Raw genomic sequence first — 24,774 nt, forward strand, 5'->3', positions numbered from 1 at the left:
CCAGAGAGGAAAGAAGAGATAAAATAAAATAAAATTACAGATACAAAGTAAATAATAAAATAAATGAACAACAGCAAGGGAAAAACCCACTCACACGCACATTAAGCGATAGTATCCGGACTTAATCTTTCAAAGTAAGTAAGTCAAACCCATCCTTGATTTTAAGGCAGTCAAAACATTTAATAGGAGCTTTGGGTTTAATAAGTTTGCCTGAGCTGATTTTAATTCAGACCCAAAGGTGGAAAAACCAGGAGCAGGGTCGTATTTACTTCAACATTTACAGCTTTGAGCCATAAACAGGATCAGACCATAAGGGCCTCGTTCTGCTGGAACATCCTGAGATGCGTTGAAGGCTTTCTGTCCGACGCAATGAAGGTTCCTCTACAGGTGCAGTGTTTTACAACATAAAGAAATGGTCAGGCCAAACTTAAATCTGGCACCATTTTTGCCTTTTTATGGGTTCAACAGTTCAGGTTTTTGATATTTGAGTTTTTGCAGTCAATCAGCAACAGTTTGGATCATTTATGATTCGTTACCAGAGTTTAAGGTCAACGTAATAAAAGCTGGTTAATCAATGACAATAGACTTCATCGTGTTAGCTGATGACATAGTGTAGGACCTTACCGTTATTCTGTTGTCCCCTTTGTTATAAAGACAAGTCACCGAGGGGGTGTGGAAGAGCCCCGAGGACCTCTCCAGCCAACCGCAGAAACGAGCCGATGACCTGAGTCGTACCTCTGATCTCGACATCCTGAACAGTCCTCCTCTCAGCCTCACCGATCTCAGCACCAGCGCCGGCCTGGCCAACTGGATGCCCGTGTCTGCCGGCGACGCGGACACCTCGGGCCCCGAGCAGGACATCCACCCTACGATGACCTTTAGAAATCGAGTCCTCGATGAGCTGCCGAGCCGGCGTCCTCCTGATAAGTCCGTGTCCGCCGAAGTGCGACTGGTAACGAGCTGCTCATTACGACTGTTTTTCTTCATCTTACTGGTGTGAACAATCTTAATGTGCACGTTGTCAGGATGGGCCAGATGGCAAATATCCATTTACATTTGAAATTGCATCTGAAGGTACTTAAATCCCTCCATGAGACCGTGTTCACACGCCAGCAGTTTGTTTATAATTCCACTTGTCCACGCAGCGTTAGAAAACAAACTGCTTCGCTCTGCCTCGGTTATCTGTTTCCAGCTCTGCCTCTTACTAGTTTGCATGTTAGGGCATATCATTTGTCTATATCTGTATTTATGTCAGGCGGCCGAGCGGGACTGGGAGGAGAAGCGTGCCAGCTTGACCCAGTTCAGCGCCCAGGACATCAATCGCTTGCTGGAAGAGACTCAGGCAGAGCTGATGAAAGCCATCCCCGACCTTGACTTCGCTGCCAGGCACATAAACAAGCCGGCGGTGCCCCCGAAGCCCCAGATCACCATCCCAATAACGTCCGCCGCAGCTACCTCTGCAGCTGGGACCGCTGGGACCACAGCCACGACCTCCATCACTACAAACACCACACCCAGCGGGGACCAGCAGCCTGGAAAGGTGCAGCTGGCTGCCCAGAAGCTGAACAGCATGGAGGGGGCTGGTTCGCATCGAGGCTCAGGTCAGTTTGTGTTTCAGAAATCTGAGCTTTTGTGCCGTCTTCCTCTCCTCACCCCCAACCAGCTGGGGTGAGGGGGGGGATATTACCTTACAATATAAAGCACCTTGAGGCAACTGTTGTTGTAATCTGGTGTTATTTAAATAAAATGAAAGTTAAAATACTAAAAATCTGTTTATTTGTAAAGTGGACCTCAACGTGGCCAAGTATCGGACAGAAAAGCCCTCCAAGTCTCCTCCTCCGCCTCCACCTCGCCGAAGCTTCCCCTCCGCTCACGGCCTCACCACAAACCGAACTGGAGAAGTCATCGTCACCTCCAAGAACCTGAAGGTGAGACTCCGTCAGGATTCAGTATCCACAACCACACATGAGTCATACCTTCATTGTTGGGCCACAGTTTCAGTTTTTTAGATAACAGCCACAGAACCGATCACTTGATCATGTTTGAATACATCCATCTATTTTCTGAGCCACTTTTCCAATAAGGGTCACATGGTTCCCCAGATTAGTGCGAGTTAACCAGGCTTTAACAGCTTTAACAGCACTTTCAGGATTATTGCCATGCTGCTACGTCGACAGGTTTTTACCACACACAGATTTTGGCAGATCTCTGCAGACTTTGCTGCAGGCTCACAGCAGCATGCTGCCTCTTTCAGCTCACACTATAGATCAAGTTTCTGTATTTGCCACAGTGTTATTAATGCATATGGATTGTTTTGGTGGGAACTTTTCTATTTTTTTTTTTTTTAGGTAGATGCCGTAAATGTCTGCCTTTTCTCAAATCTATTAGAAATAAACATCTCTATTTTCTTTATACAAACTACCCCCACTAACCAGAGTTGTTTCATCCTGTCATGCTTTCATAATGCCGGGCTCACACTGTGCGATGATTCAGCTCCTGCTCAAACTGCACGATTGACTCGCAGGCGTTATAAGTTCGTACGATGCAGGTCTCACACTATACGACCCGATGCTCTGATGCGACCCGAGTGCTCACACTGTGCGTCCATAAAATGAAGGTTATAACAGAAATTCTGCCTTTCACTCACACAGACACGCACACCACCATCAACTTTGCTAAATTGCTAATGAAAAACATGATCAGGCAGCTGTGATTGAGCAGCAATGTCCATCCAACTATTTTCACGGTTGTTGTGGTCGTGATAATTTTGTGAGGCCACATCGAAAAGGCTCGGATGAGCTTTCCAAAGTTCTACAAGTGCCTCCATCGCTTGTGTCTAGATCACACGCTGCACTGCTGCGCCGTCTTTTTCGCCGACATTTGTGTTTGCGCGTGCGCAGTGTGAGAAACTGCGGTGACACCCTCACGACCAAGCGATTGATGATCGGGAGCTGGTCGTGAGGTGTTAATCGCTTCTCGTTACCCCACGTATACTACACGATGCACGATGAAGGCCAAAATCGGGCCGATCGCCAAAACGGTCGCACGACTCAAAAATCGGCTCAAAATGGGCCAAAATTCGCACAGTGTGAGCCCAGCATAACTAAAGCCTGTCAGAAGTGGACTTAAATCTGCGTCTCTACAGTGACACATGTGGTAGCACAAAAAAGTTTTTCCTTCCCACTGTCGCCAAAGCTCTGCTCAAAGGGGATCATATGATTGTTGGGGTTTTCTTTTGTTTTCATTGTAGGGTTTTTTTCAAACCAATACGATACCGATACTTGGATCTGAGTTCTTGCAGATACAAAGTACAAAAACCGATACTTCTACTACACACACACACACAAATACAATTAATTGGAAGACAGGTTTTATTATATTCCCTGCCGATAAAAAAATCAAATCTTAATAAAAATGACCACAAAAAAATTTCAAGTGAAAAATAAGCACTTCTGTTAAATTATTGCAGAGTCTCCACATTGTAATTTAACAAAATATCACTGAACTATTGGCACTGTCTCGAGCTTTCAGAATAATAAACAAACACTTCTGTTTGGAATAAAATAAATACAAATTAGGTTTGCGAATAAAATAAACTTTTAAATTATTGCAGTTATTGCGGTCCACACTGCTGACATTTTGTTTAGCCTATACAGCAGCCTCCAGTTTCTCTTTTTTATCTGGAGCCGCCAGTCTCACTCGCCTAACCCTGTGCCTGTTTAGCGCGGGATGTCCCCCTAGTGGCCAATCTAAAAAACTACAACAGAAATGACAAGCCACCCTCTGATTAATGAAATAAGTTGGTATCGGTTCATGGTATCGGTTAACTTTTACGAGTATGAGTACACACACATTTTACAGTATCGGCCCGATACCGATACCAGTATCGGTATCGGTGCATCCCTAGGTTTTACCTTGACAAACTGCAATTCGGTGCTATATTTATTTATATAAATAAAATGGAATTTAACTAAATTAAATGAAATTGAATTTGACATGTTTGTCGTGGCAGGTCAGTCCTTAGAAATGTTGTCTTTATTTTGTCCTTTTGTAGATGGAAGAAGATGGTGACCTGCCGAAAACCCTCGTGAAACTGAGGCGGACCCCGTCCGATGCCCCCCGACCTGCCTCGACCCCTCCCGTGATCGCAGCCTCGGCCGTGCACGATGAAGACGACGAAGAGAAGATTATTGCCGAGCTGGAGGTACATTAGTCTGGATTTTTAAGTGAGAAGTTATTCGTCTGATTTGTGTTGCAGATTTCTGTTATTCATGTTGTCTCGGTGTGATAACGTGTCTTTCATAAAACTACAAAGATATTTCAGAGAATGCCCGTAAAAGATTGTAATAAAGGGTACAGCAGCCCAGCAAAGGCCGCCCCCACCTCTCCCTGCATCATGGGCAGAAAGGTAAATTAAAAACCTCCAGTTGCCTTCTGTCTCCGCCACACCTGTGGGCTCTGCTTCTGTTTCTGCTCATTCCTCCTTTCTTTGTATTTCCTACTGCTGAAGCTTTTGTAGCGACTAATACAAAGAGTCAACACCTTTTTCAGGGTCACGCTGAAATAAGCAGCGGAAACACAGCTGTAAAAAGCCAGCAGACTCAATTGTAGACAGCAGTTTAATCTGGTGGTTTTCTGACCTTGGTTTAAAAACACACCAGCATTTCCCACCATTTATACATTCAGATCCTTTCAGATGCTTTCATGTCATCGGCCTTATACTGCGAGGTTTCTGTTAGAGGAGAAAAACACACGGCGAGGAAAATCTGGTGATTCATCTCAGCGCGCTAGCAGCGACTGAATTTATTTAATGATTATAATTCAATTTAAATACAATAACTGGCTTTACAGGAGCGAGGAAGAGAGAGGGCACCGTGAGCACCATGCAAAAGTCTTCTTTACATTTTGCATTTTGTTTCTGAGGAGCGAGACTTCCTTATATTTGTTTCGCTCGTGCAAGTCGTGCAAACAACGGTGTCATGTGACTGCAGCGTCACGGTGTTTTCTGTCACTGTGCACGCAGCACTGCGAGCCGTGACTGATGGCATTAATCTGCTGTTTTCTGCTGGGGGAGTAACGATGACCTGTTTTAACAGAAAACTAGATAAAGTGTTAAAATCTATTAAAGTTGCCATGTCAACAGCACTGTATGTGAATCAGATCGTTTCAGTTTGTTTGGTGATGCTTAATCACTTTTCTGTAAGCTAATTAAAGTGTGTGCTAAATTTAAAACATCCTATTTAGTTTATTTTTATTTTTTACTCCTATGTGGGATCAACAGATGCTGAAATATATCAAAGATTAAAAGAAATAACAGGATTTTCTGGCGGCGTGTCTTCAAAATGAAAACATTTATATTTAAAAATCCAGTTGTAGGCAGAAGGCTGAATATAAATTTAAGGTGGCTGAACTTTTCTTCTCTTTCTAACCCTGTTAATGTGTCCTCTCCTCTGCTGACTTTCAGTCTTGCATATTGTGATGCTTGTTTATAAAACGCGCATTAAGTCTCCGTAACCGCCGCAGCAGCTCCTTGTAGCTGACGGCGTGATGCGATGTGCAGTGAGTCAGCACGGATCGAAGCAGATCATGCATTTAGTTTAGAGCGCTCTTTATGACAGCTCCGCTGGCACGTTGAGCCAAGAAAAGAGGTCTTGTTTTTGTTGGAATTATCGCACAATGCCACTAAGCAGGTAGCTGTCAAAATAAAGGGACGGCGAGACGAGGAGGGAGGGCGAGGGAGGGGATTTCAGGTTCAGAGCTGCAGACAGAAACGTTTCTCGGAAAGAATCTATTTTCTCACACGCAGGTGCTTTAAATTCAGATCCCGCTTTTGTTCGCTGAAGGCGTTTCGAGCAGCGTGGCGTCTTTAAAGTTCCTGCCAGCAGTGATTAAAGTCAGCAGAAATAAATAGTCTCTTTCTAATACTGGTCATTAAATCTGTGCTTTCCTGTGGTAGAATATTTTTACTGAAATTTGGTCCAGAGAGACGCAAAAAAGGTTAAAACTCAAGAATGGCGAACACCGGCACCCGGATCCTCTCTGTACAGCTGCTCTCTACAGACGTGTAGACATTATGCAATCAGTCGTCACAGCGCAGCACTGTGATAGATGTAAATCCAGTTATCAATGAAGATTTCTTTTGTCACTTTTTAACAATTTAAGCTCAGTTAGGATCATTTTATTCAAAAGATGTCACCACCCTTCACTGCACATGCACGGAAAAGAGCGAACATCACTGACAGCAGATGTAATGTTAATGAAGACGTAAGGATGCAAGGCTAAAGGAGCTTCAACAGGAAGCTCTGTATGAGATGTGTAGATGGGTATCAGCTGATGCAGCCTGGCACAGAAAACAACTGATCTGAAGTATTTATTTACAAAAGTCTGGTAAACAGATCTTAAAAGTGTATGAAGACATTGTTCTAGTGTGCAGTTTGTTCCATATTTATGTGATAACATCACAAAGTTGCTGCAGATTTGATGATGTCAATCTCTCGTTTCACCAAAGACTGGATTAAAATCTGGTGACAGTGGAGGTCATTTGAGTTCAGTGAGCTCGTTTTCATGCTCCAGGAACCAGTTTGTTGACGTGCAGCTGGATGGATCCATCTTTTTATGTTGGTTACATCAAATTGTCACTCAACCATCTGATTGTTACAGCAGAAGTCGCCTGAGACCAGGAAACATTTTTCTAAATCTTCTTTTGCCCAATTTCAGTAAGAAAATATAGAATAGAATAGAATAGAATAGCCTTTATTGTCATTGTACAAAGTACAACGAAATTGGAGTGCCACTCCCTTGGTGCAAAATGCAATAATAAATATAAATGTAAAATATAAAAAGTACAATAAAACAACCGAAGTACTCAGACAATAATAAGTACGATATTTACAGGATAGCAGCATAATATAATGACAATGGCAAGTATGGTATAGTTAAGCAGGTTCAATTGTTTTGTGCTTATTTACTACGGTGATAGCTCTGGGAAAGAAGCTATCCCTGAATCTGTTTGTCCTGGTTTTATGTGACCTGTACTGTCGGCCTGACGGTAATAGTTCAAACAGTTGATTACTGGGGTGAGAGTAGTCCTTAATGATATTGTCAGCTCTGCTGAGGTATCGAGAGTTTGCAATGGCCTCCAGACTGGGCAGAGAGCAGCCAAAATATGAAACGTAGCCTCAGTCTCAAGACGTTAGCTGACAGTAGAGGTGTCTGGTCTTCTGCTGCTGTGCCCAGGCTGCTTCAAGGTTCAATGTTTGTGTGCTCAAAGATGCTCCTCTGCATACTTTGGTGGTTAGCTGAGTAGCTATTAGCTTACTGCTATCGTCTTAAAGCAGTTTGGTGCCCGCTGACCTCTGACATGAAAAAAGGCATTTTCTCCCACAGAACTGCTTCTCACCAGATAGCTTCTCTTTTTCTGACCAGTCTCCGTAAACACTAGAGATGGTTTTTAGGGAAAATCTCAGCAGATCAGCAGTTTCTGAAATACTCAGAACAGCCCAGCTGATACAAACAGTCATGTTACATTAAAAGTCCCTTAAATCTAATTTCCTTGTCGTTCTTGAACATGTCCATGTGCTTAAATCGGTAAGCTAACAGGTGTGTCTAATAAAGTGGCCGGTGGCTGCATACAGCATCACTATAAACTGTAGTAGCATTGTGGAGTCAATGGTTCTGATCGTACAAGTATTTGAGATTCCAATCTGATTTTAGGACTCGCATATCTTAAATATCCATAAGATATGTTCAGCATCTGTTGCCATGGTGATCTAGTGAGGTAAAAGACACTGAAAACTTAATGATAGCTGCACTGGTGGAACAATACTGTGATGTTGGGATGTCAGATTGTGCAGAAAAAAAGACCAATTAATGAAGCTATTCAAAAACAACAAATATAATCTACATGGCCAAAAAAATAAGTACACTTTCAGCATGCGTTGTGTTTTCATTCGGAGGGCTTGCAGATCATAATAATAATAATAATAATAATGGATTGGATTTCTATAGCGCTTTTCAAGGCACCCAAAGCGCTTTACAATGCCACTATTCATTCACTCTCACATTCACACACTGGTGGAGGCAGCTACGGTTGTAGCCACAGCTGCCCTGGGGCAGACTGACAGAAGCGAGGCTGCCATATCGCGCCATCGGCCCCTCTGGCCAACACCAGTAGGCGGTAGGGTAAAGTGTCTTGCCCAAGGACACAACGACCAGGACAGAGAGCCCGGGGATCGAACCGGCGACCTTCCGGTTACAGATACGCTTCCCAACCCCCTGAGCCACAGTCGCAAATCGTTACAGTATAGAGAGGCTGCGTCTGATTTCATGCCAACACTTGGCAAGTTAAATTAAAATGACGGTGCTCCCTCTCTCTTGGCTCCCACAGTACAGCAGTAACTCTCCCGGCCCGACGAAGGGACCCACCGTCGCCGCCCGGCTCAAACACCTCCAGCAAGGCAGCCTGGAGAGGCCCAAAACCCGCAGGCAAAAAGAGGAGATCCCGAAAGTCCAGGGTCAGCAGCAGGTATTCCACTTCTAAAAAGTCCACCTCTGATGCTTCGTCTGCCTCTGCCTCTCCTCTCCGCTGTCACTCCAGAGGAAGTCCCGCTCCCTTCCTCGGTGACTTCTGCGAGATGAAAACTGTATAGGCCTGACCGGCAGACGACACGAGATCAAACACAAACCAGTGGGGGAGAATATCTACAGAAACCTTGGTTTTTTTACCAGTTCTTGATGTGTGTTTTGAGTTTGATCTAACCTAGCTTGCTTAGAGGTCAAGTTTTTGTCGTGCGAGTACGTCAATGTTTTGATTTCCTGAGGAAGGTCTCGGTGCTTGTGACTGACTAAACTAGCTTTATTATGATAGATCTATTCCGATACATCCTCTGCCTCCGTTGTGTGAAATAAGCTTCAGTAATGCCACGGAAAGACTTCATATCTCAGAGTCACAGAGATGATATTTCACCCTGATCCAGCCATGTTTTCTCTCACCGAATCCTCCTCATCTCTCAGTCTGTTCATCCAGTAATGACCACATGCTGCTCTTTTTCTATCCCATCATTTAGACCTCAAGGTCAGCAGGCAGGGCTGCAGCAGGCGCTGAAAAACCTGAAGGGTTCACAGCTGCTAGGCCAGTCTGTAACGCTAGCTTACTTGCCTTTTTTGAAAGACAGGATGCTATGATTATTTTGCAAGACACCAAGCGCAGAACACAAGGTCAGCTGAAGATGGTGTGCAGGTTTATTGTCTGCAGTAAGCAGAGTTAAAGTAGCACCCTTAGCAGTGATGTTAAAACAAAGATGAATCGATGGGAAGAATGGAAGCAAGGACCGCAACCCAAACAGATAATGAAGATGAGCTGAACGAGAAGCAGCGAGACAAAAGGGAAAGACCTCACTGAGGATCAGGGGCAACAGATCCCCAAAGAAAGCCACCTTCCCCTGGAAGCAGTGATTGAGCGTTTTGCACATTTTGAAAACTGTAGCAGTTGTAAAACTGGTAGAAGCGACCGTGACTTTGAATAGGTGGTCAGGGAATCGTTTGCTGAAGGCAGACGTGGTTGTTCTGCTACTGAAGGAGGGGCCAGGTCAGAAACCAAACCTCAGCGAATTCAAGACAGTGTGAGGACTTGACTTTACAGAGGGGAAGGAACCAGAATTGGATGGGCGGGGCTGTGATGGAGGGGTGTGTGGGGCAAGCAGACATTAAAGATATGTGACAGGAAGAGGAGTCTTTGGGGTGTCCTGCTAGTGAACGTCAGACAAATTATTTCCAATCATTGATCTGAATGAAGCTCTCAATTTACCGGTCGATCTACATCCCTACCCTCATCTATGGCCACGAGCTGTGGGCAGTGAACGAAAGAACGAGATCGCGGATACAAGCGGCAGAAATGAGCTTCCTCTGAAGGGTGGCTGGCCTCTCCCTTAGAGATAGGGTGAGAAGTTCGGCCATCCGGGAGGGACTCAGAGTAGAGCTGCTGCTGCTCCACATCGAAAGAAGGCAGCTGAGGTGGTTCGGGCATCTGACAAGGATGCCTCCTGGGTGAGGTGTTCCAGGCATGTCCCACCGGCAGACCCAGGCCAGCCGAGAGATTATATCTCTCGGCTGGCCTGGGAACGCCTTGGTGTTCCCCCGGATAAGCTGGAGGAGGTGGCTGGGGAGAGGGAGGTCTGGGCCTCTTTGCTTAGGCTGCTGCCCCCGCGACCCGGCCTCGGATAATGATCTGAATATAAAACGGGGTATAAGGAAAGTTTCAGGAAAAACTTTTGAACTAACGTCAAGTTCTCTAAAAGTTTTCATTTCAACGTCTAAAAATTCAACTTAAAATTCGAACTTTCTCGTTAGCTTCTATCCATAGACGGTATATAAAAGATGGACACGCATCAGTAAGAAGTCCTGTTTTCACCGCTGTCAATCTTGGCATTTTAAAACCAGATGTGCCAACTCGGTAGCCAATGAACACCCCGTACATAATCCTCCTTTCTGACTCTAATAATGACCATAATTTACAAAATTATTAAAACCGCCTTCATGTTTATTTAACTAAACCTGAAATGATGATTTAATAATCTGAAAGTTTTCTGAGATCACACGGCTGCTGTCCCATAGTCTCCTATCAAAGACGAGTCACGTGAGTCTCCCCCTGCTGGCTGTTAGAAGAATGCAGGTCTTTATGTTGGCTTCACCTATCACACCTGAGCATTCGGTCCATCTTTTACACTGCCTGTGGTTCTATTGGTCATGTGACCCAGTAACCACCTGTCATTTTAATTACCACTGACACTAAAGGAAGTGGGGTTGAATATCAGCCACTTTTATCAATGACCGGCGGCGAGACGTGGTCGGGTAACGAGTTAAACTTTTCTTAACTTTGAAGCGAGAGCAGGATTTGTCATTTTCAATTAATTAAGCTGCACATTATTTCCCCAGTTGATAATTTGGTCGAACCTTTTTGCTTGCTGTTGCTTTCGACCTTGATAAACAGCTGAATTATTCTGTTTTAGCTCCAGTTGTGCTTGAATTACAAAACCGGGCATTTATTTGCTTTAAAAAACTCTCTAACACTTCTTTCTTACCACAAACACAACCGTGACCTTCCTGTCCGCAATACGAACTTGAGACTTGTCTTGGTTCCCTCAAATATCCTTAACAGGCAAGTTTGATAAGAAAAGGAGGCATGAGAAGCCGATATTCAGGATGGGGGAAACCTGGAGTGTGTCCGTGTGACAGAAAGAGCAGAACTGGGACGATTTACAGTGCACACATTCAGGAGTTATCTGTAGAAAATGCAGATAAAGTAGATTTTTTGTGAGTTCCTGGTTGCACTAAAAAGTAAACCTTACAAATTGTTTATGCACTCCTGCAGCGTTTCATTATTAAAGTGCTGTGACGGCTTTGTACAATTCCAAACTACTTAACCACGACGTTTGTTGGCAAATTAAACCTCCAGTTTAATCACTTTTACACAGAAAGAGGCTTCTGAGCTAATCCAGGCATCTTGAATAAATAAAAATGCCGCGTACGCTAGCACGCCTTTCGCAGCTGATTCTGAATCTGCCACAAATTCCCATCCGCTATGTCGCCGTGCACCAGCGCAGTGCAAAGAGAGAAATCGGCGAGTGAATCATCAGCTCGGTGTAAAACACGTCGCCTCCTCCTGAGCGCGTCTGTGCAAACGGGAGGTTAAAGTTGGCCGATGAACCCTCAAGCGCGCCCCTTTCGCCGCGAAGCTCCACTCGCTCTTATCTGGTCCTGCAGGCGCTCCGGGCCGCCCCTGACCTGCTGAGCGTAACAGCCTCGACCCATCCTTGGCTGCGATCCTCTTTGAGTAAATACTGACAACGAAAATAAAAACGCATCCAGCTGGTGTCTCTCAGTCAGGCAGCGGGTCACCGTCAATCATCCTCATGTGTCAGCGCTGGTTTTGATTAATGATTTTTCCACGAGATATCCGTCATTAACTCAAAGCAGCTCCTCCACACGAGCCCAGATGTCTTTATAGACTTTGCAGGCCTTTAACAAGGCCTCATATTAGCAGTAACAGCCGTTCACATGCGGCCAACGTGGCTGACCTCCAGTTGACATGCGATGCCATCTGGGCGCTCGTGGACGAAGAGGCCGTGAGGATTAGTATTCAGCTCCGGTGCCGTCTTGTACCGGTCTGATTATTAACTCACTTTTTTTTTTTTGCACCTCATTTCCCTTATTGCTTTTTAAAAATTCATGATTTTATAACCACACAGCCTGAAAGCAAATGGTCAAATAATGTACTGTAATTTTTCTATTACGCAGGCCGGAGCGAACGCGCGGCTGAGATAATGTCATCGAACGTGCTGTTAATATTATGCACAAACACGTTCTCTTATCGCATCTGGCTAAATCAACCGTAGAGCCTCGCTTGTAATGGAAACGCTGGGATAACAGCGCGGCTCGTCCGTGTCAGCAGATGTAAAATACATAGAAATGTCAGCCTCTACTGTACACACAACCATGCGGCCAAATGAAGCCTCGTGTAAACGAGTTAATGTAAAGAGAAGGGAGGCGGTGAAGAGTGAAGAATACACAACTGGGGGAGGCGGCAGCGAGTTTACTCACTGAAGCTAGGAGCTGGAATTAGAAACCACCTCACAGGAATGTTAATGTTTTACCTTCCTGTTGATGGACAAAGATCTCAGTGGCTGCCTCGCTCCTTTTGGCTTCTGCTCTACTTTAAATTAAATGAAAATGTGTTTCAAATCTGCAGAAATCTACAAAAAAAGGCGGCGAATGTAGGATCTAAATTTGAACTTTGTTGTCTGTAAACTGAAGTCGCGATCGCTCTTTCTGCCACGACTCGACAGACGCTTCTTTTCCCTCAAGATCGGTGACCTGGAGCGAAGTCTGCCTTATGACAAATGAACAGAACCAGAGGTTCAGCTCTGCTTCTTACCAAAAACATCTCTCACTGCTGCTGCTTTCACTCATTCTTTAGGAAAATGTCAGGAAACTCCTGCAGTAGCAGCTCCATACCTGCTGACATCAGTGGCTCCAGCTTGTTTTTCCTTTTTTGCTGCAGCCAGGTATTTAGCAGCAGTAGCAGCACGAGGCTTTTATTGGTGGACGTGCACAATACTATATTTGGTATCAAGATGAAAAAGGGCTAACCTCAGCAAGGTCTCGGCCACCGCAGACAAAGTGTGGCCGGCCGTTTATCCCCCCTACACGCAGCCGATGATGACGCCCGTTCACGTGCTCATAAAGCTGACTTTACATCCTGTTACTGCTTCCCCAGCAGAAGCGATTATGTACAGATATGATTCAGTAACAGTAACAAAGAAGAACTGAAGCATGTAACTATGGTTTATCTCAAGCTTATTCACCACTGGTCCAAAAAAAAGGTCACACATTGATACTTCATTGGCCACCGTTAGCTCTGGCACACGTTCACTGTGGCATCGTTGCAGTAAGCTTACGCAATGTCACATTTATTTCTGGGCTGCTGACTTTTTTTGTTACTTTTTTTGTTACTTTTTTTGTTACTTTGTTTTGTCAGACCGCTGCGTAAAGCCTTCCCAGGCACATCCCACAGATTCTCAGTGGGGTTCAGGTTTGGACTCTGTGGGGTCCGATCCCTGAACCACTCTTTTTCACAATCTGAGGCTGACGAATCATCTTGGATAAGCCCATGCCATCAGGGAAGACAAACCTGGTCATTCAGTGCAGGATATCTCACATATTACTGAGTCAGACCCCTAATCCAATGGTGGGCTCCCACCCACAATGCCCTGCCCCTAAGTAGTGATTTTTTTGGGGGTTTTTTTTGGCCAGACACTGTGCAATTTACATGACTTCAAAGCCACATCATAAGTTTGAGAGTATTTGGCAAATATGGAATTTTTGCACATTAAAGAAAATAAAAACATCCAGATGAATCAAACTGCAGCCGACCTAACCAGCTTAGCAGCTCTCTGTAGCTGCGGTTACGCCTTTTGAAAAGTGAATCGATGCTTAAATCACAGTTAAATCTATTAAAGTCTATATTTTATTATATTGGCTTACGTGTTAATGTGATGAGTGTTAATAGTATTCAGACAGATGGAACCAATTCCCCATAAGCTGCAGTTGTAAAATAAGGCTTATTCTCTTGAAAATTAAAAAGAACAAGACAGTTGAAAGAGCAGTTTGAAGATGAAGTGTCCATTTCTGCACTTTTAGGTAGTCTGAAGGATCTGCTGTGTGGAGGTAAAGTTATGAAGGTGAACGGGAGTAAAGTTTTCCTCCCCACGCTGCTTCTGTTTTTGCTGTAGGTGGGTAAACTTCACACGATGCCCGCGTCTCCATCAGGGGTGATGTTGCTCCGGGCAGACGAATGCTTTTAGATTCAGAGCGTCAGGCATCGGGATCTGCCGAAATAATGTGAAGCGATGCAACATATTTGATCTCTTCGTGACTAGATTTCCTCTTTTGCTTCACTGTTTTGGTTTTCTTGTGGTAACGGCTGCTGCGTAGCATTCTTCAGTTTGACGGAGAAGCTGCTGTGCTGCTGTGAGGAGGCGGTACGCTTTTAAAAATCCCCTCCGGAGCCTGGGCGGTGCGTCTGTCTCTGCTCGTCCTTTTGTTCCCGAGAGCGCCTCAGACATACCTGTGGCCCCCCCCTCCCCGGGGCTCCAGGCAGCACCTTGTCACCACAAACAGTTTTCTTTTATTGCTGAACTTAAGCTGTTGTCGAATTGGATTCTTCCCCCTTTGCACGCCCTGTTCCAACAAGGTTACAGACAATCACACGTTTTATCCAACCAGCCTTTTATTGGCCTAAACTGATTTTTCCATTTGCTGGTGTTTTCTTCCGTTACACTGCATTTGATCTCCCAGGGCAACCGTAGTTAGGTGTTTAAAGAAGTCATAAATTAACAGAGAAAGCAGATTTATCTCAAGCGTCTTCTTGCTGCCAGATTATGCACAACAAACGTTGAGATAATTCTAGAAAACACCAGAAGTCCTTTAAGTTTGCTGCTACTCAAGTACGCACCGAGTACCCATCCATCAGGTAAACAAGAGTCGCGACGGCGTTCTTGGCACATGCATCAAATCTCTCTTCACACACCCGGTGCGGTAAACCGTCTCCATCGTCAATCTTCCTGAACGTAACTTGTTTGTCTTTCGGCCGGCCGAACATTTGGACAGACGGACCGTTTCGGGCCGTGTGTGGCTCATAGAGGTGTAATGGGAGGGAAAATCTGTAGCCCACTCATGTGCAGAGCCGTTCATTAGCGGTGGCAGCAGAGGGGGCCGGGGGACGGTTGTTTTTCCACTTGGTTTATTTATTTGGCACACAGAGGAGCTGCTGCTGCTGCTGAAGGCGAGGTGTTTAAAGCGAGAGCAGGTCAGAAACGTAAATGTTTTCTCAGGAACACCCCGGAGCCCCGGCTAATACAGAGCTGTGGTCAGAGGAAAACTCGCTTCTGCTACACCTTATCTTTAATTCCTACGTCATGCTCCTTTCCTCGTCTCCTTTTCTTTTTCCACTGTTCTACTCTCTTCATTACGTTTCCTTTCATCCCTTTTTTCTTCTTCCAGTCGTTCCTATCCTTATCCATCCCTTCCTTATCTCCCTCATGATTTCTTCTCTTCTTTCCTCATCTCCCCTTCGTATCTTCTTCATTTTCATTTCCTCATTCCCACTCATTTCTTCCTCTGCTTCCTCCTTCCATTCCCATTCTTCTCTCTGCTTTCCTTTTCTTCCATCTTTTCTCAATCTGTTATAACCTGTTATTCCATCGGCCTCATTCCCATGTTTCCTTATCCTTTCCTTCCTTTTCCTTCTTGTCCTTATTCTCCCTCATGCCTTTCTCCCTTCCTTCCTTCCTTCCTTACCTTTTAGATTTCTCTCCCTCATTCCTCATTTGATCTTGTCCTTCTTTTGTTTCCTTTATTTTGCACTTCTCATCTTTCCTTTTTTCTTGTCCCCACTTCCTCTTTCCTTGCCTTTTACATCTTTCTTCCTCGTCTTCTTTCCTCATCCCTGGTTACCTCTCCTTTTCTCCTCTCAGTGTTTCCTACTCTTATGTCTCCCCTTGCTGTTTATTCTCCTCCTTTTTAGCTCTGCTCATCCTGTCTTCTTCCTCCCTGTCCTTCTTGTCTGATGCATTTGTTTCCTCGTGTCATAATCTCACTCCTCCTTTCCTTGTCACCCCTCGTCATTTGTCGTCTTCTTGTCTTCTCTCCTCGTCTCCTTTTCATCCTCCTTCCACTCCCGTTTCCTCGCTGCCTGTCCCTGTCGTCTCATGTCCTTGTCCTCTCTCCTCTTCCTCCTGTCACTGCGTCACACACAGAAGAGGAAGAAGAGCTGAATAAAGGCAGATTTTCTGTCTCTGACAGCAGCAGCTCTGTGATCATTTCTGCCCGTCTGCAGCCCAGCGACAGCTTCGCACTCTTCTCTCTCGTCTACCCACAAGCACGAGGGCTGTCACGCCGATGCACCAAAAACCTGACGTCCCCGGCGGCCAATCACATCGAAGCGGAAAGTAGCGGTAGCGCAGGAGGGGGACAGGGAGGGGGAAGGGGCGGTGGAGGAGATCATAAATCATGGATGATTTAACAGAAACTTGAAATACATTTGTCTGTTTGTAAAATTTGATTTTTGTCTTTTTTTCTTTTCCCCTTCCCTTTCACCGCTTCTCGTTTCCATTCTAATTTTTTCTTCCTTTGCTCCCGAATCTTCCCTCTCTGCTTGCTTTTTTGGGGCAGTGCTGAGCTTTTGTCACCGCCACAGCAGAAACACCGCTCATTGATCTGGGCGATCACCGTCACCACATCACCATCAGTTTCGCTGACGTTTTTCCCCTCGCTGCTTTTTCGCACATCATTTTGGTCCGTGAGCCAGTCGCCTTTCTTCCTCCTCTCTCTCCTTGCTTTGCCTTTTTTTCATTCTCTGTCTGCTTCTCAGGTCTCTCAGGCCTCAGCTGGACTAATAACGTGAGGAGTGAGTACTCGGATCGTTCTGGTTTTGGACTCCTAAATCCTAGCTCAGACCTTGAAGGTGTGACATGTTGTCATTAGCGTAATTTGTCCGACTCTCTCGGCTGCTGTAGAGGTCGTTTTCACATTAAGGAGCCAAATTAAAAGGGTGAAATTTATTCTGCACATTTGGAGGTTTTTCCATCGGCTCCAGACCTGCGTCGTGAAGCAGTGTGAGGATTTCACCTCTAACATGTATGTCGCAAATCCATCTTTTACCATAACTAACAGCTAAACACAATACCTGTGTCCCAGCTTCGCACCGGCTCAGCGACCTTAAAAAATAACTTTTACGCTCAGTAAAAAAACGCTGCTTTGGGGGATTTTTGAACAAGAATATACAAACAAAGCTTAAAAAGACAGGGCAAAAAACCCTAAAATTTCTGACTATGCCAAAATTTATATGATAAGCAGTAACACAGCAACAGAACCATAAAAATGTCAGCGCTGTAAGTAAGGGGGCGATAGATTTGGGCGCCTAGCCGGAGCTTGGAACGTCCACGATGAGTGACCAACAGTTAGCTACAAAGTGATGCACAACAAACAAACTTTTACTATTTAAACTTTTACTATTTAACTAGTAAAAATTAAACTTTTACTATTAAATAGTAAAAATTAAACTTTTACTATTAAATAGCAAAAATTAAACTTTTACTATTAAATAGTAAAAGTTTAATTTTTACTATTTAATAGTAAAAATTAAACTTTTACTATTAAATAGCAAAAATTAAACTTTTACTATTAAATAGTAAAAGTTTAATTTTTACTATTTAATAGTAAAAATTAAACTTTTACTATTAAATAGCAAAAATTAAACTTTTACTATTTAATAGTAAAAATTAAACCTTTACTATTAAATAGTAAAAATTAAACTTTTACTATTTAATAGTAAAAATTAAACTTTTACTATTAAATAGTAAAAATTAAACTTTTACTATTTAACTAGTAAAAGGGGTTAGAGAGTTTTATCCTCTCTAACCACGCCCCCTTTTCTAAGTCACGCCTAGTGACTTTAGCCACTCCCACTCATTCTCTCCCATTTGTAAAATAAACAATGCGAAATATTTGCAAACCCAGTCGAAAAATAAAATGATGAAAATGACGATCATTACCAAAATAAACTCGTCTTCGCAGGTGTGTGAATGTGTGAAACTGGGACACAGCGAATCGTGTTACCTTTACCTTTTGTCTGCAACACGTATGTTGTCAGAGTTTAACCCGTTCCCAAATCAGTGTGTTATAAAAGTTTTAATGAATGTGACAAGTCGAGTTGGGATTAAAGCGCAGAAATGCAGCGAGCTGAGACGAAAGGTTTCATGTGAACCGAATCTGAAGTGACAAGATAAATAATCCTGCGCGCACCCGGCGCTTGACGCGCTGTGTGACATCCTGCTGGAGGGAAATCTGACACCGAGTGTGTATTTATACCACCGGCACACAGTAAATTACAAGCAGACGTTTTAGTATATAGTTAATACATTTATGGAATGTATTAGTAGTGTCAGAAATAGCATTAAAAGCTAGCACGCAGTTAAAGTATAACCTAAACCACTTCAGATATATTGTATGTATATTAACAATCATTTAGTTTAAATTTGGGAGAGAACATGTAAAAAAGAAAAAAAGTCTCATCTATGTTTTATATAATCAAGCTTTTTTTGTATTTTTATACTTGAAGAGGATTCATACGCACGTTTAACACATTTATTCTGTAAATTTTTATTTTTCTGCGTTAAAGATTTCTTTATTTTTTCTGCTAACCATGAAACAAACCATTAACACATTGTATTGTAGAGACCAGGAGAGGCGCCAGATGCTCGCGGCGGGCAGGAACATGTATAGAAAGCACATGAAACAATCACCTCTCTGATAGGATGGCCTCATTTTGTAGCTGTTTTCCTCTACTATAACCAATAGTGTGCGTACACTACACCGACGATACGATTCAAACTGTTTATCGATGGTTTCTTGATGAATGTGTGATTGTTCAAACCATTTGTGGGTGTTCAAATCATGTATATAAACCCAGATAATATATAACAAAATGGATTTTATGTGAAACTTTTATAGAAGGAATTAAAAAAAAAGAGGAAAAAACTCTCCAAAATGGCATGCATACTGTATACATTCCTGGAAATCTGCACGCTGGGTCAACAGAGGTCTCATTTTCTTGTCAAAAATTCTGTGTATACTTGTGAGTGTATGATAGAGTAAAACAACAATTGTACAGTTACATAGATTTTTGTATTATGTTCCAAATGGCAAAGTAAAGCCCCCAGAGAAAAAAAAAGAAAAGAAAAAACACGACTATTATACCTTCAGAGAAATGAACGATATTGTATATCAACTAAATGATGAGTGGTGCTTGCTGTGTGGGGTAAGTGTTGTTTGTGAATCGTGAAGAAGAATGATAAACTACTACAAAGTCAGTATAACTAAAGACCAACTAAACAGTGCAAAAAACACTGCGCAACTTTGTGTGTGGAAGCTAAAAGTTGCTGCTTCGTGTGAGAAAAACCAACCGAATGAAAAAAGGTTGCTGCTTTTGTACATCCTGTTGTGTTTTTGTGACAATAAAGGTGACCCTCTTATAAACGACGAGTGTCGGCGCCTCATTTATTTGACTCGGGCAGCTCATCCTTAATGAATGATAAATGTATCACCGTGTAACGAGGAGAGGGACCGCTTTAATCTTGTTGATTCTGGAGCCTTCCCTCTGGACAAATAAAGGTCTCGGATTAGTTTGAACACTAACCAAATATGCGCTCGGTTAAACCTGAGCTGCGGTGCGATGAGGTCGGATCAACTTTCATTTAGATTAGATGAAAGTTTAATGAATTATGAAGGGAAGCCGAGCGTAAGGAAGAAGATTAACAGAGAGAAGGTGTAAGCCTCTAAACATGCTGGTATTTATGTAGCTAGAGTCATCTGAAGGTGCTTTACTAGTTCGTACACAGTACAAAAGAATTAGAAAAACCATGAAAAGTTTATTTATTTCACAATTCAATTGAAAAAGGCAGATTTCACATTTACTCAAGCCCCTTTTTTTGCTTTACTTTGAATGATGGTGGTTTATAGGTCAGGAAAATCTGAAATCCAGGCATCAAGTTATTAGAATCTATCAAAAAAGGATATGTAATGCAGAAATGTCCAACTTATGAAGAGCTAGAGGTGGGAATCACCATACATCCCACGATACGATATTATCACAATACTTAACGCACGATACGATATTATTGCAATTTTTTAAAATATTTTGCGATATTCAGATTCTGTACATAAAGGTAAACTTTATCAATATTCATTTTCTCTAATATCAAAGTCTCACACTCAGTCTTTCTCTCATTTCAGTTTGATTGTTGACAAACTGAACGGTTTGTATTACAGTCTAGTCCAACTTAACTGAATCAACCATCTGGTACAATTATAGCTATTCTGAACTATGCAGTTTATGAAAACTATGCAGCCCCTTCAGCAACTGAAGAATTTGAAAGTAAATTAAAACAAAATATAATTTTACATTAAATAAAAAAGTTTTAAACTTCATTAAATGTGTCTTAAATTAATTATGTCTTAAATTAAAATAAATTTAATTAAAATTAAATTAAAACTCATGTTTATTGCTGCCATAAAAAAAGTTAAACACATTTGGACAGTGAAGGAATGTCAGGATTCTGATCAGAAGTCAGAGCATGTTCCATTCCACAAAAACTTTTTTTGTAACAAAATATCGTGCAAATCGATACATTATTAGCAAACAAAATATCACAATACTACACAGTATCGATTTTTCCCCCACCCCTATGAAGAGCATGTCTGTATTTTAGGGTTGGCTGTTTCTAATCTTCCAGGTCCAGTCTGACAACAGTCAGCAAACCATTTTCTAGTTATTCGACAATATATGGAGGCGCTAAGTCCTGCCAGACAAGTTATCAGCAAACGGAAGCACAAAGTGCTCTAAAATATCTTCCTAGACTTGTTGACTTTGGACTTGATAAAACACAGTGGACCGACCCACACCAGCAGATGGCAGATGGCCCAAAGTCTCACAGATTGTGGAACATTTACACTGGACTTCACGCAGTCTTCCTCCAGACTTTAGAACTAAATAAAATGAAAACTTTACTTTGATCTGAAGAAGACTGTTTTCCTCACTTATGCTATTATTCAGAGGTGGTTTGATATCAGTAAGGGGACAGTGTGGTGGCTCCTGATGCTCTAACACAAGCCTCAGTCTGCTGCTTGTGAAGCTCTGCTGAGATCTTGACTCAACTTTTCCTTAGAGTCCTTCCACTTTTCCCTTTGGTAATCCCCAACTTTCCATTAATAAGCTTCAGTACTGTCTTAAAGCACTGTGTGGCAGGCAAGATACGGACTCAAAATGCACGACTCAGGAGACAGAATGTGAAAAAAGGCAGTTCTAATGCTGAAGACTTTCCAAAATACAAAAATAGGGCAGGGCTGGAGCCAGGAATATAAAACTAGGAGTCTAGGGAACGCGACAGAACAAAGGAGCACACAGCGTTGAGTAAGGATGTGACAAAGGACAAGAGGAGATTCGGAGAATAAATACACACCAGGTAAAGAGAGGAGTGGAAACAGCAGGCAGCATAGCTGGAACAAATCAGAGATAACAAGACAGGGAAGTCAAACTAGATAGAAATCACAAGAGACCATCAAAATAAAACTGGAAATAACCGAGACCAAGACACAGACTCAAACATCTGAGACTGACAGAGACATAACAGACACGGAGACGAGACTAAACGAACAGAATAGGATCACAAAAGGGAACTACCGAACCATATTTAGCTTAGAGCAAACAAGGCACTACAGACACACAACCCAACTCGAACAGAACCCTGGAAGATATAATAAATCAAGGGAAAGAGGAACATTAACACTGATGTAACAAAACGAGAGAAACTTAGACACAAAAGGTCTTCAAAACAAACGGTATCACAAATCCACTGAGAAATTCAAGACCCAGGGGCCAAGACAAATACAGCAAGCCTTTCCAGCTTTGCCCTTCTGTGGCTTATTCACGTCATCTGGACAACTGTCAAGTCTGCAGACTTCCCCATGACGAAAAAAGTTCTTTTTTGTACTTTATTATCTACTATCAATGTTGCCTTTGCCCTACATATTACACCACTTATAAAGACTGAAATTACAGTCATACCTAATCAACTGAAAACAAATAAACATTCAAAATGAAACTGAAATAAAATCGAATCAAAAATGCAAAACTTGTCAACAATTTGCGCAGTTACAGTGTTGTCCAGGTCCTTTTTGCTAACAGAACAGCCCGGCCCTGTCGAGTCATGGACTCCATCAGACCCCTGAAGGTGCGCTGCGGCATCTGCACCAACATGTTAGCAACAGATCCCGTAAGTTGAAAGGTGGGGCCTCCATGTTGGACTTGTTTATCTAGTTCTGTCTCTACCTCACTTCTGGACTCAGCTTCTATTTTTATTATTATTTATTTACCGTCATTTATTTCCTGCAGCTACTAATGGTTAACACAAAGAGTCCTTTTTCAGGATCACAGTGAAAATGAAAAAGGAAACAGAGCTGTATAAAGTGTTGGCTAAATCATAGACTGCTTTAACTTGGTAGTTTTCTCATCTGGATTTGAAAAGCCAACGTTTCATATCGTTTATACATCTGGATCCTTTCATACGCATTCAGGCTTTTACTGTGAAGTTTCTGTTAGAGAAGAAAAAACTGAAAAAGATGGCCAAAGATCAGAAATAACAAGATGAGTTTATATGCAAATTATATAAAGTTTTTTTCTCAGAGGCCACACTGAACTTTCACACCTTGCATCGATGACACAGTCACATTTTTAGTTTTAGTTTTTTGCATGCTGTGACTTAGAGTCCGCCTTTATCTTAACTTGGCACTGTTTCCTTCAGCATACCGAACAGGCTACACTTCAAAGTCATGCTCTTGTCAGGCGTTCCCTATCATCTGCAATTTATTCATATAGAACAGGAACATAGTTTCATACCAGCAGCCCTTCCCTCTTACTCCGATCCTTGACTTCCTGATTCCTGCTCTGAACTAACCCCAGCCTAATATTCTCTTTTACCCACTTCTGTGAAAGTGCCGTCTGTTTCAAGAAGAAAGAACCAAAAGCATCGTTGAGGCATCGAAAGACAGATAACAGTGAGTATGGATGAGCCTCGAAATTAATCTAAGTCATCATGACCCTAAATATAACCTGTGAGAATATGTCATTTTGTTTTAAATGGTTCTCCTAAGGCTGGGTAACGACACGGGGGTCAGGGTTTGGGATAGAGGTTAATTTATACCATGTACAAATGTTTACTACGTACGATGCAATACACTAGAAGACATGCATATGCACAGAAAGTGCTGTGGGAACGTATTGTTATGTGCAGTGTTATGTTACCACATGAATTTAATGTCAAACATTTCAATAGCAACTTAAAAGGTTGTCAAGCATTTGGGAAAAACAGAAGATGCAAAGATAACTGATTTGAAATGTGACAAGGCTGAAGGACCTGTTTTTTTCGGGAAAGTTGTTTTTGTTCGATCACCCGTCATCTGACTGATTAAATTTATGTGGTTGAATAAAATCTAGTCACTTCAGAAAATATTCAAATCTTCCCTCTTCCCCCCCGTCATTTATTAGACTGTAGATTTCATAAAACAATGAATGAGATTGTTTGAGACAGTCGTGGCTGAGTCATCCAAACTCTGGGGACCCCTGACGATTGCCCCTTTTCCAAGAGCACCTATTTGGCTCGACCAAACTCTAATAGGTTTTTAGAGTTTTCCAGGTACTTTTTTGTACCTACTTTCCCAGGGTTCCAAGTGAGATGAGTTGGGTCAAAAATGTGAAGTCAGCAGATGTCCTTTATCCTGTCTTCCTTCTCTCACCCCAACCGGTCGCAGCAGATAGCCCCGCCCCTCCCTGAGCCTGGTTCTGCCGGAGGTTTCTTCCTGTTAAAAGGGAGTTTTTCCTTCCCACTGTCGCCAAAGTGCTGCTCATAGGGGGGTCATATGATTGTTGGGTTTTTCTCTGTATCTATGAAGCGCCTTGAGGCGACTTTTGTTGTGATTTGGCGCTATATAAATAAAATTAAATAGATGGAAAGTCACCGATTGGCCAGGGAGTGACGTCACTGGCCAAGTCATGAAAGCAACCCGTTCGCGAAGAATCAAACCCTATTTTTGAAACGAGAGAAGTGGGCACGCACAAACCAACACGGTGGTCTGACACTGAGGAGCAGGTATACCATCACCTCCATGTCCTTCATTTTTGTGTTGTGTTTGTGCGGCAGGCAAATTACATCACAGCTCTTTCAGGCTGCCGCGCTATAACAACCCCACCCAGACTGAGGTGTGACTCGGTTGTATTGGAAAGCAACCAAAACCAAGCAGAGTAAAGTCGAGCCGAGCAGGTGCTAGTGGAAAAAAGGCACGACGTGATCATTTTCTCATGACGACGTCTCCAGCTAACAGGTGGGCTATTGGCTAACTTTTACAATGTTGTAAGTGTTTCCACAGCACAAAATACTGGATTTTAAGGCAGTGCAATATAAAAAAAGGTGTTTGGGGTTCATTAAAAAGAGTTTAAAAAGACGTGAATCATCTGGACAGGTTTCACGTCCTGTTATTTTTCTTTGCAGGAAGGAAAATACTAACATCGGCCACTTCAAGGACAAGAACTTTATTTATTTTCTTCTAAACAGCAGTTGACTTTTTTTAGCTTGAGGTGGATTTTTGTGCAGCGCAAACATAAAA

At 42.8% G+C, this 24,774-nt stretch overlaps 1 protein-coding gene across 8 annotated transcripts in view; it reads left to right on the top strand.

Moving 5' to 3' along the window:
* Positions 1-17,627, top strand: part of srcin1b (SRC kinase signaling inhibitor 1b) — a 169,923-nt gene extending 152,296 nt beyond the window's left edge. For 6 of the 8 annotated variants that reach the window (XM_087844932.1, XM_087844930.1, XM_087844931.1 and 3 more), the window contains 6 exons: positions 655-952; positions 1,256-1,601; positions 1,786-1,928; positions 4,055-4,204; positions 4,316-4,408; positions 8,387-11,614. In XM_087844932.1, the coding sequence (XP_087701058.1) occupies positions 655-952; positions 1,256-1,601; positions 1,786-1,928; positions 4,055-4,204; positions 4,316-4,408; positions 8,387-8,539 (1,183 nt within the window). In that variant the 3' untranslated portion in view covers positions 8,540-11,614. Of the gene's footprint in view, positions 1-654; positions 953-1,255; positions 1,602-1,785; positions 1,929-4,054; positions 4,205-4,315; positions 4,409-8,386; positions 11,615-16,728 lie in introns of those variants that run through there. The other 2 variants (XM_087844929.1, XM_087844934.1) reach the window with 2 other exon arrangements.
* The last annotated feature ends 7,147 nt before the right edge of the window (positions 17,628-24,774 follow it).

This window comes from Neolamprologus brichardi, chromosome 8, assembly GCF_056152115.1.
Source record: "Neolamprologus brichardi isolate AB-2024 chromosome 8, ASM5615211v1, whole genome shotgun sequence".
Taxonomy (NCBI): Eukaryota; Metazoa; Chordata; class Actinopteri; order Cichliformes; family Cichlidae; genus Neolamprologus; species Neolamprologus brichardi.